The 12,559-nt window shown below is 41.2% G+C and overlaps 1 protein-coding gene across 1 annotated transcript; it reads right to left on the reverse strand.

The window, feature by feature from the left end:
* Positions 1 to 637: 637 nt before the first annotated feature.
* On the reverse strand, positions 638 to 11,908 carry LOC116486893 (highly reducing polyketide synthase PKS6-like). The gene is made up of 6 exons (XM_032183443.1): positions 11,848 to 11,908; positions 10,058 to 10,211; positions 8,335 to 8,495; positions 7,059 to 7,262; positions 6,456 to 6,637; positions 638 to 6,193 (listed from the first exon to the last, which is right to left on the reverse strand). Exons 1-6 carry the CDS (start codon positions 11,906 to 11,908, stop codon positions 638 to 640), a joined length of 6,318 nt encoding a protein of 2,105 aa, XP_032039334.1.
* Between the last annotated feature and the right edge of the window lie 651 nt (positions 11,909 to 12,559).

Here is a 12,559-nt window from a genome sequence, read left to right on the forward strand (position 1 = left end):
TTTTGGTCTTTAATGAAAGAAGACTAACAAAAATGGTTACTGTACTGACATTTTTGTTAACATTTTTGCAGACACAATATAAGGAAAATTTAAAGTTTTATTTTTTTGATAGAAACCTTTAAAATTCACATCTAAAAGAGAGTTTTAAATATGTTCAGTTTATACATATTTAGTAATCATCCAAAAAAAAAGTATCATACATTAAAACTATAATAATGACAAAGAATTGTGATAACACAATGTTACTTTACATAGACATTCATCAGTTAGAATGGTGAATTCATCATTTTCATTAAGATTTTAATATGGTTAAAAATATGCAATGTGCCTTTCATATACAAAATTACCAAATAACTGTGTACGTATTAGTTTACCTACTTCCAGTTAAAAATACTGAAAACAAAGGTAAAAGATATTGAAAAGAACAAGTCATGCTGTTGACTGGAAGTAATAAATCTATAGTGCAACAGCAGAAGAAACCAGTGTAGGGTTTTCTAGGTCAACACAAAAGAATACATTCAGCATAATCAGATGTTCTACCTTGTCTTTGCAATAACATATTCTGAGATACTACAAAGGGTCCAGTTATGCTGAAAACCACACAATTCTTCAGTGGAATTCCTGGATGAGAAGATTCCTATAGCCAGCTCCCGTGTTCTGCTCCATCATCTGCAGACTCTTTTATCTCAACACTTTCATCTGCATTGGTTGCATCTTCTAAAACTACTACTAAACTTGACAGAGTGGTGTGAGGATCAAGCAGTTTCAGGAGAGGTATGTCCACCTTTCTTTCTTGAAAGACGCGGTTCTGAATTGTCAAAGCTAACATAGAGTCTATGCCTAAAGATGAAAGAAGTGTATTCATGGTTAGTTCGTCTGGGGTCAATCCAGTGAGCTCACCCACCAGTGAGGTAATATAGTCTTCAGACTTAACTAAAGCAGGACCTTGGTCTTGAGTTTTCTCAGATATTTCAGGCTTGTTCCTGAATTCTTCTGACATAAGTGACCTGAAGCGACTTTTGAGTGACAAAATCCGAGAAAAAACGTGATTAAATAAAGTTTGAAAATTGAACTTGACAACAGCTTGCTGTGGGTTATTTATAAGTAAGCTCTTCCTGAGATACTCATGAATTTCATGCACTTGGAGGACGTCTATGCCCTTGGATGCCAGAATGTTCTGAATCTGGTCTTGATTGAACAATACGCCGAGGTTCAAAGCACCCCAGTTAATGGATTGGCCTGAAAGCCCACAGTTCCTCCTGTAGAGGCAGAAGACATCTAGGAAAGAGTTTGCAGCTGCATAGTTTGCCTGCGTGGAATTTCCCAGAAAGGAAGTAACAGAGGAGTAGCACACAAAGTAGTCAAGCTCATGGCCTTTGGTAGCCCAGTGAAGATTTACGGTCCCTGCCACTTTTGGGCTCAGAACTTTCTGAAAGTCAGCCAGCTTCAGAACTTCAAGCCGGCCATCGTGTAAAACCACAGCACTTTGAAAGACACCTTTGATTGGACTGCCTACAAATAGTTTTACAATGGACTGGAAAGCTTTCTCAACTTCATTGGTTGAAGTAATATCACACTGCACAAACACTATTTTGCTCCCTTCATACTGCTGCTGCAAAGCCTTCATCTCTTCTTGCTTCTCATTACTTGGATTTTTCCTGGAAAGTATTGCAATACACCCTCCTCCATTCTTGGCAATAAATTTCACAGTTTCAAAGCCAAGTCCAGTGAGACCCCCTGCTACTACATAAACAGCATTCTGCTTAAATATCTTCTTCTGGGGTTCATACACTGGTATATCTGAAACCATGCTGATATTCCTCTGCCTTCTCAGTACAGCAAGTGGGACAGATTTGCATGTAAAATATGACGCCAGAGAGTGCACACTCTCAAAGTTCTCATTTTGTTGAAAAACAGAAGCTGGCAGAGATTTAAACCGTTTCATATCTATTGAACTGAGCCACGCATGCATAGTCTTTCGCAATTCCTTTAGAGATGCTTTCTGGAAAATGCTGCTAAGTGTGAGGATATGAAAGCTGATATTTTCATGATCAAATCCACTGACATTCTGAATACATTCAGACTGTTGATTGCCACATACTACCACCACATCTTTAAGAAAGTTCATGTGGGCCAAATCCTGCTGAGACAGTCTGTGTACTGGAGGAAGAACAACAAGGGCATGACATGAATTTATATACTGGAACTCACTGGGAGATGGCCTTGCAAATACTACTTTCCAGCCCACCTCTTCTGCTGCTGCAGAAAGAACTTGGCACAAAACTGACGATGGCTCCTTCGAAATAATACCCAAAATTCTGCCATGTTTCCCCTTGGGTAACCTCTGACTTAAGATTTCCCATGCAATTATAAAGTATGACACACAAGGAACATTCTGAAAGCAAGGAAATTTCTTTACATTGAAGCAAACTGTTCCTGGAATCTGAATTCTGGATGATGCAGCAGCTGGGTAACATGAAACCACGTGATCTCCAACTTTAACTTTCTTCACATCAACACCTATTGCTGTTACAGTGCCACTGAAATCAAGAGCTAAAAGTCTGTGTTTGTCTATTGCTTGGGAATTCCAGTACAGTGTATTACCAAAGTTCCGACTAGAAACGCTAATAGGAAAATAATCTTCTGAGTGGAGACACACTTTATCCACTTGAATTTCAATGCTCTGTTTTTCAAGCTGAGTAGCAGTGCTGGTGGATAACTCAGCAGACAAGTCTTTCGCTGTGTACGGATCAGCAGTGTACAAAGTGAACGTTTCTGAATTATGGAGAGATCTTACAGGTTGGCTGTAATCTGAATCTACAAACGATGTGCGCCTGACTTCAGTCACATAAATTCTCCCTTGGCTGATGTAAACTTCTGGGTATTCCTCACCTCTGTATTTGATAAGAATGTCTGATAACGCTGAGATGTCCAGGGATCTGGAAGAGCTGAGGTCAATTAGCTGAAATGTAATTTCTGGAACTTCAACAATACAAGTTCTGGTCATGCCATAGAGTGCAAACGCACAGTTCATGTGGTCTACATTTCTTTCTGTCGTTCTGTAGCTGATAACTCTGATTGAACAGCGGGATCTTTTCTCTCTTAATGCCACAATAACTTGGCGATAGGCTTCACAACACTTTGCCAGTTGGTCTACCATTTTGCTTGGGAACTCTTCATTTAACTTTTGAATTCCCCACAAGAACAGAATTTCATCATAATCCTTGACCTCTGCTTTCATTTTATTCTCTCTGTGGACTTCCAAGAGGGCTTCCCAGTCCTCATACATAACATATCTGGAATTAGGATGCAAGTATTTTTTGAGCTGTTCAGCTATCCCCAGTTTGTCAGCAAACACTAGGACTCTGGGCGTTGCACCTAGATGTCCTATCACCTGTGAAGAAGAGACTTCTACCCACTTATTTTCAAACATGAACTCGTTGTCTCTGGAAGATGCTTGCTTCATGAAAGTGATGGCAACACGTTTGAGTTCGGCCAAAACGGAGCCGTGTTTGTCCATGAAGCATCCGCAGACCTCTAAGCAGTTCCCAATGGATTTACTTGTTCTCATATAAATCATCATTTCTTCCTCCAGCGGTCGGAGCACCACCAGGCTGCCTATCCCTGATGGAAAGCCTGCTCTGGACTGGAACGTCTTTGAGGTCATGACAGCAGTCATCTGCAGAAAACAGTCTAGCAGCACTGGATGAATACAGTAGCTGTACATCTCTTGGACAGTCTCCTTGTTCACCTTTATGCTTGTTATAGCTTCCTTTAGTTCTTGGCAATAATGCACATCGCTGAGCTGCCTGAATATGGAGCCATACTGAAAGCCAACCTGAGACAGTGCTTCATAAACCTCCTCTGTGCTAATCACTGAACTGCATCTCTGATAGACGTCTTGGAAGGAGATGCTGCTTTCTTCCACAACAGCATCAGACATTTTTGTAACTTGGCCTGAAGCATAAACTGCATTGGAGGACGAGAGGATCTCAAAGGCTGTCACTACGTTATCTGGACTCAGCTTGATATTCAAGACTTGGGAATTCTGTGTGAGAACACACGGTGCTGAAAAGCTGATACTCAACTGGCAAGTACTTAGAGGCACTTTAGGTCTTGAGCTGCTCATCACACAGGACAGACCAAGCTCTACATAAAAAGCACCAGGGACTAAAGCCACACCGTTGTTCTTATGCTCGTATAAGTAGGATGTCGTGTCCTGAGAGAGCAGGCAGCCAAATTCTGTGTTGTCACTGTTCATGTCATAAATCAAAGGATGACTGGAGCTGACACTTCTTTGGTTTGCTTGTGGACGGGTAGCTGGAGAGGTGAATTTTTTACGATCAAATTGGTACCGTGGAATGGCCACTGGAACACTTTGATAGCCATTATAAAAGTGCTGCCAGTTGGGATTATATCCCAGTTCAAACAGATTTCCTACCAGGCTAAAGAGTGTCTGATACTCCACATCAGACTGCAAAGAAGAGAACACAGGAGTGGCTTTCCCTAGAGTTTCTTTTATGCTTCGCTGCAATGCTCGGTGAGGGCTTATTTCCACAAACACCACATTTTCCCTGTCTCTAGCTGCAGTTTCTATGGCTTGAGTGAAAGCAACAGGCTCGCGAGTATGCCGGGCCCAGAATTTGCCCTGAATGAAGTCATTTGCAGAAGCAGCCATCCCAGTCAGCGTTGAAATTACTTCAATTTCCCCCTTCTGTTTTTCTAAAGGCTGTATGGTCTCTTCCAACTCCCCAAGTATCATATCCATGCTGGGGCTGTGGTAGGCAGCTGGGACATTTAAAACATGAAGAAAGATGTTTCTTTGGCTGAATGTTTGAGCTAAAACTTTCTGGACCGCATCCACATCGTCCGGATTTCCAGACAAGGTGCACGTAACTGGGCTGTTGAAAGCTGCAATGCACACCTTTCCTGAATAGGGATGCAGACATTCAGCTATCTCTTGAACAGGGATGTTTCCAACCACCAACATCCTGCCACTGGGAGTCTTTGCCTGCAGCCTGCTCCGGTGATAAATCACTTTCACAGCATCTGCCAGGGAAAGGTACCCAGCAAAATGCGCTGCTGCAATTTCCCCCACTGAGTGGCCAACAGCAGCAACTGGCTTAATGCCCCAGTACTTCAGAAGGGAAGCTAAGGCAACCTGCAGGGCAAAAAGCATGGGCTGGGAGAGTTCTGGATTCAATAACTCCTTCGAGCTGCGGCATTTTCCTGGCAGGAGGCTGATGGGGGCGTGTTTCTGAAAGAGCGCTTCTATTTCCTTACACTTGTCTCTGAACACTGGCTCTGAGCTCAGCATTGCCTCACTGAACTCCTTCAGTGTTACACCATTGCCGCAGAACACAAACACCAGCTGTGGCTCCACCTTTGACATGGCAAATTCAGTGCTTCTTGCTGACATAACCTCTTGCTGCAAGTGTTGGAGAGAGTTTGTGACAAATGCTTTTCGGTACCTGTAGTTGGCATGGCTTCTTCTGCAGGCAGACGTATAGGCCAGGCTTGGGAGAGTTATGGAGTTTCTCGTGCTCAGCTGGTCAGCTGTATCGGCCATTGTCATCTGAAGGGACTTGGTAGATGCTGCAGACAGCAGAACTAATTCCAGTGGCCTCTTAAAGGCAGGAAGAGGCTCTGGCTGCTTAACCTGCCTGACTACAACGTGGGCATTGGTTCCTCCAAATCCAAAGCAGTTGATGCCAGCTACCCTTCCATACTCACCGGACTCTTCCCAGGGCTCAACAGTTGTGGGAACTGCAAGGTTTAACTTCTCTGTATCAATGCTGCTCATCTCCTCTGAGTAATGCAAAGATGGAACAATCTTTCCGTGATGCATCATCAGAAGCACTTTGATTAACCCTGCTGCTCCAGCAGCTGATTCTGTGTGGCCAATATTTCCTTTCACTGAACCAATTTTCAGAGTGGGAACTTGTGAAGATCTGTTTTTACAAATGACACTACCTAGGCTTGCAGCTTCAGTAGGGTCTCCAGCAGCAGTTCCTGTACCGTGTGCTTCAATATACTGCACAATGGAGGGGTTGACATGAGTTTCATAAATGCTGCGCAGTAAGTTCTCTTGCTCTATTTGAGATGGCCTTGTGATTGGAGTTATAGACCTACCATTCTGATTTACTGCACTGATATTTATAACACCCCAGATTTTGCTGAAGTCTTCCATTGCCTGTTTCACAGGAAGAGAAAATTACCTTTAATAATCGCATGCTTTTTCTGTATAGGACAAAAGAATCAAGAACAGACAGACAGGAATACTAACTTTTAAATTTGTGATGTCTTTCCCATGCTAGGGGAAGTGCATAAATGTTTTGTTAATATTAATATTAAGCTTGACTTGGAAAAGCCTTTTTCTAGAGTAATTATTAGACTGGGAAATACAAAATTCAAGTAAGCAACCAGTCTTCTTTTAGGCTGCTTCACAATCTTACCTTTTTCAGTGGTTTGAGGAAAACAACACCGCAACCTTCTCCCCTTCCATAGCCATCTGCCTTTTTAGAGAAGGGTTTACTTATTCCCTCTGGAGAGATCATTTTTGCTTTACTGAGAGATACAAAGGTGCTGGGCTCTATTATGCAGTTTACACCACCACAAATAGCTGCTTCACAATCTCCTGGAATAAAGCAGAAACATAGTCAGGTTGAGACTTCCAAGATGGTAGACAGAAACATTTTAATTATCTTTAAGTTAATGGATTGAAAAGACTGTTATTATAGACAGACGCTATTAATAATACTAACAATTCTTTGAGGTATTTTAATTTTCAGGATTGGAATCTGTCACTGAGGTACATCATTGAAAAAGTACCCAATACAGATCTCTAAAACTACATCAGGATATGGTTAAGAAAGTAACACTATTCCTTATAGGTTTTCTTCTACAGGTACGGTGGATATTTCTGAGGCACTAGAACCTTTTAGTTCTCTATCAGTGAAGATGAATCTGCAGAAAGTTTTATTAATTCACTGAAGCAATTTTAAAATATGAAGCATCAATCCTAATTTCTTTGCCTACCATCTCTTCAGTCCCATTACCTGATTTAATCGCTCGCAAGGCATAGTGTAGAGCAAAAAGAAACGATGAACAGGCAGTGTCAATTGTCAGTGATGGTCCCGTCAGATTAAACGTGTAGGACACCCGGTTAGCAGCTATGCTCATTGCTGTTCCTGTACCAGCATAATGATTTATTTCATCTGATGATCTGCTTCTTATGATTTCATAGTCTCGATTCATAAGACCTATAAAAATATCAAATATGTGTCACATTAACCTGAGCAAACAAAAGGGATGTACAGCTCTGAGCTTGACAATGATTTTGTTTTTCTGTTTCAGTATTAACCTACATAGCATTAGGACTGCTGTGGAGATATTTTGCTTCTACTCAAAACAAAGGCCAGACTTCCAGCAATTTCCACTGGACCCAGCTTACACAAATATACCTAACACTTGATTTTTTTTTACCTGGAAAAATGACAGGTCTGTTCTGCTTCCTTAGCTCATTGTATGAGACAGTTAAGGTGTGTGTAGCCTGTTCAGACCCTTGTATCTCAGTTTAAGCAAGGTTGGTTTCACTTGCTGTGATCCACTAAGCAAAGCAGTAAGAGAAAAGAACAAGGCCTGTGCCTCTGAAAAAAGTCATTTCCTCTCTCTGGAACACACATGCTTGGAGTACAGGGGATCTCAAGTCTATAGGCATGTGCGGAAAATGCAGTATGTTTATTCAAAATAGTTGTACTGTGTAAGGAGAGCATGTCCGAGACTAAGAGGCAATCTAAAGAGTTTGTCTCTATAGTTTCATCAGCCTAACTATCCCAGAAAACTCCTCTTAAAACAGATACACATTTACACCAGCAAAAATGGGCTAGCTTCTTGACACAATCGGCAGTTGGACAAGTGCACCTTGGTAGCATGCTACTATTTACATGAGAGTTTCTGCTGGTTTCACAGGATCTTAACCTTTACAACACCTTAACCACCGTTATACTGCAAAACATGAAGGTGTCATCGGTCTGAGTTGAGAGTATCAGTCCTGGCAAGGGTTGGTCTAGGTGGACAGTTTAACTTTTTCCTGCATCAACTTCAGTGCTGCAAGACACTAACACAGACACAGACACCTAACAGTACATCCATTAATTATATGATGATCTTCTAGACTAGCCTAATACTCTTTCTCCACCAAAAATGACCTGTTGTGTCATAGTACTGTAGCCTTAAGTTCTCCAATGCCAGAGATACATATAAATTTTACAAAGGGGCATTCCATTCTTTACGAGGTTAAAATGGACATTATTCACCGTGAAATGTTCTTACCAATAAAAACACCTGTTTTGGTGCCACTGATGGCTTCTACAGGGACTCCTGCATCCTCCAGTGCTTTGTATGTGCATTCTACCAGTAACTTCTGTTGCGGATCCATTGCTTCAGCTTCCATGTTATTAATTCCAAACAGGTGGTTGTCAAATGTATTAAATCTATTAAAAATAGAAATCTCTTAGAAAATGGTACAATATGTATACAACATGCATTTATTTCTAGATCCAAAGTACGCATTTTTTGTAATGTCATGAAAAGCAAAGACCTAAGTGATGTTGAAACCACAGTTCCTATTTGTGAAATTCAGAAGGAAAAGATTATAGGCCAAGGATGCTTTATTTCCTGCCACAAGATACATACTTTTATCAACTATTCCACATTTCAGAGTTCTAAGGCCACCCCTCAAAATTCTTATTCACACCGGTGAATTATCCCACTGGTACCGATAGGACTCCTTCATTATGAAAATAATGAAAATTTGCAGAGTAAGACTCTTCTGCAATGCCATCATAGGCAACAAATTTTAAATAGCTATTGTCTTCTAAGTTATATAAAGGCAATGTTGACCAATGGCTTTCTAGTTTAAAACCAATAGACATGGGACCAGCCATAAGCCCACACTTTCAAACAACCAAAGCCAGACTCAATGTTGTATCCTACGATCACATTCATATGGCCTTCCGTCTTTTCTTGATTTCAGAGGAAAATTACATATCTAATAGGACACTATTTTCTTAAGTAATTCTGGGTCTTACAATCCAAAACTGTTAATTTTTGTTAAGTGTAAAACTGTTAAATGTTATTCTCAGGAGCCAATAAGATTACTTCTGTGCATGTCAGCTTCTAATTGGAAAAAAGGCATGAGGATTTTCAGGAAATGTGGATTTAAAACTAAAGGCACTTATGCTGATCTGACTAGTTTGATATTCTTAGCACTAGCAACATCCCTCATACAGCTGTGCTCATATCTCTGATATAATTTCACATGAGACATCAGGGCACAACTAAAGGGATACATACTGCAGGTTCCTTCTCCATGTCTTCTCTGTACACTAGGATCTTTACCTGGTATTTATGTATACATAATCCCCCAGTATGATAAAGGACTGATTCAAATAAAAGGAGTGAATAACAAGAAAGAAAGAAAGAAAAAGTTTATTTTTCAATATGTAACAGTATGAGACTAAGTAAAAGCAGGATTATTATTAAATTATGAATAGTTCAGGTTTACAAGCAAGTGTAACACTCCAATCAAGCATAAGATCCCTTTCTTGACCATCTAGCAAGCAGACTTTCTTTTTTTTGTCTCTAAATTCTCACAGCTTCATTTAAATTAAAGCCAGCACAGGATTAGGTCCTAAAGTCTGGCAGAGCTGGCCAACCTTCAAGCTGAAGCCGGACAAGATTCACCAGCCAGTTCATATAGCTCACATTCGCTGTGTGACAGGTGACATCTCAAGACATGATGAATTTACAAGCTGGATTATGCAACCAAAGATCCTATGTGGCCTGTGAATAAATGTGCTCATAAATGTCATATAACAGGAGCTCCTGCAAATTGATAACTGCAAGTTTGTCTTGTGAGAAAACCTGTCATAAAAGAAAACCTGTTCCTAGGTCCAATTTGTAAGGTCTCCCTGTGGCTTGTACTCTCCGAAAGGCTGGACGCATTAGCCTCGTTACAGAAAAAGTCTGTGCCACAGCACAGTAGCAGACTTACTCATTGAGAAGAGCAGCGCGTGTTGTGCATGCTTTTCCTGGCTTGTTACTGTCTGGATCATACCACTCTTTGGTGTCAAACCTCTCTGGGGGTATTTCTACTGTGCAGTTTATGCCTTCCTCCAGGACTTTCCAGAAATTGTCAATTCCTTCACCTGTTGGACAAATATTTCAAAGAAGATTAAATTATGTGCTCTCTTTCTCCATGTATATGTAGAAACACACACGGAATGTTACATGGAACTCCCATGTATATATCTAATTTACTGAAGAAGAAACACCACAGATAAAGAAATTAGTATTCTTTGGTGACAGAAGGATGGAAAGGAACGACTGATCCTTTCACTTCATGCTTAAATGTAATGTTACCCCACAAAATTCTTAACTTTTGTAAAACTCAAGAAGTTTTAAGACGTTTTTCCAAACATGTAAAATATCTCTAGCAAGTTGGCCATCAAAGAATCACTGAATGGAGTTTAATCCAGTTGGCAGTGAGCCAGCAGTGACTCCAGATAGTCAAATGAAATGAGGTTTCAGCGAGGAAGGTGTCAGTCTCGTTCCTCAGGTGACAAGTGATAGAACACAAGGGAACAATCTCACATTGTTCCAGGGGAAGTTTAGTTTGGATATTAGGAAGACTTTCTTCACAGAGAGGGTGGTCAAACATTGGAATGGGCTGCCCAGGGAAGTGGTCCCCATCCCTGGAAGCATTTAAGAGACGTGTAGACATGACACTAGGGGACATTGTTAAGTGATGGGACTTGGTAGGTCATGTTGATAGTTGGATTTGATGATCATGAAGGTCTTTTCTGACCTAAATGAGTCTATGATTCTGTGGTTGAAATCCAGAATTCCAACTATGGGCACTGAGGCTATGTCTATGCTTTCCTCTTAGCCCTGAAACCAGCTGTCACAGCATCCACACTGTGTCCCACATTTACCCTCCTCCCAGCTTCCACTTCCCTGTGGCTGACCTGTGGCATGGTGGTGCTAACCTCTGGCATGCTGACCAAGGGAGCTCTGATGTGGGCCAACACTGGGGCTGGAGACTGGGATAACAGTAACAATGCCTACATGACAGCAATCCCACCTAAAGTTAATCATCCCTGGTTAGTCCATCATCATAGACAGCCAAGGGCATTAGTTACACATGGAGTAATTTAAGAGTTCCCGTCACTCAACTTCTTTTGAGGCAGGTTCATTAAAAAAGCTCTGAAGATGTGCAATGCAGGATCAGGACACGTTGCATTTATTGCATGGAGACGTAACTAAGAACAGTGTATCTGAAGAGAGGCTCTTTACTGGGATGTCTGGACCAAAAATGGCTTGAACCGAATTAGCGTTTAATGCTGCAGTAGGAGACTGCTGCTACAGATTTTATAGAGCTTTACTAGAGTACTGACAGCTTCAGAGCAGCAGAAGAACCCAGAGAACTCTCACAGCTATCTAAATATCTCCAACCATCTAATCTCAGAATGCAGAAACCTCAAATCACCCTTGACACACCCAGTCTGTCTGCATGAGTTTCACATACATAGCTCAATGCCCTGCCCACAGCCAGAACTGCAGGTCTCGCCCTCAGTGGACAAATTCAAATCAACTGATTCTCACCACAGTGTGACCTTTTAAAAAGATCCTACAAGTAGCAAAGCAATGAATTCTACAAAAGTAAGGGAGACATATATTCTTTTACATACACATGTTCTTTTACATGAATTCCTCAACTCTAATAAGTGACGGTGCTTTTCAATGTTCATTCAGCATCATGCTTTGTATTTACCCAAAACTTACCTCCAGGAAAGTTGCATGCTATTCCCACAATAGCAATTTCGCCTCCAGTCTCCATCTCCATTCTCTGGGCTGCACAATACAGGTACAAATGTCAATGAGATCAATCAATTATACATTTCTCATTAGATAAATATTAGTTTAAAGGGTGAATTTCCCAGAAGCACATACACTTGTTCAAAGGTAGATTAATCTTGAGTGATCTGCCTTTGGCTGTGATGAGAAAGGACACTCTCCAAAGGTGACCAGACCTGCAGGATATGTTTCTGTCACATTTAGAGGAAAATCCCAGACCAGTTCCCCAGACTTCCTTATTCACAGACACTCCCTTTTTACTGTTTAACCTCTGCTACTCCCATCACTACATAATCTGCTCTTGAGCCTTTTCTCTGATCAGCCCTGATTCATACTTTGGGAACAGTAGGGAAATACGCATTGACCAAGGCACACTTTCAGCTCTATCATCTCCATCCTTTTCAGAAAATAGAGCCCCTCTGCAAGTTATTGGTTAAAATCAGACAAGCTAAACAGGCAACAGGTGTCTAAATCACCCTCCTCTGTTTTCAGAGGTTAACCCCCACAGACCACGCTCAAAGCCACCAACAGCTATGAGATTGCTGTTTTGACAATAATGAGCAGTCTCCAAGTAGCACCGCTACTGCCACACAATAACTTTCCTTTTATCTCATTTCTGGCTTCAAAGAGAAAGCTTATT

This window comes from Aythya fuligula, chromosome 2 (assembly GCF_009819795.1).
Source record: "Aythya fuligula isolate bAytFul2 chromosome 2, bAytFul2.pri, whole genome shotgun sequence".
Taxonomy (NCBI): Eukaryota; Metazoa; Chordata; class Aves; order Anseriformes; family Anatidae; genus Aythya; species Aythya fuligula.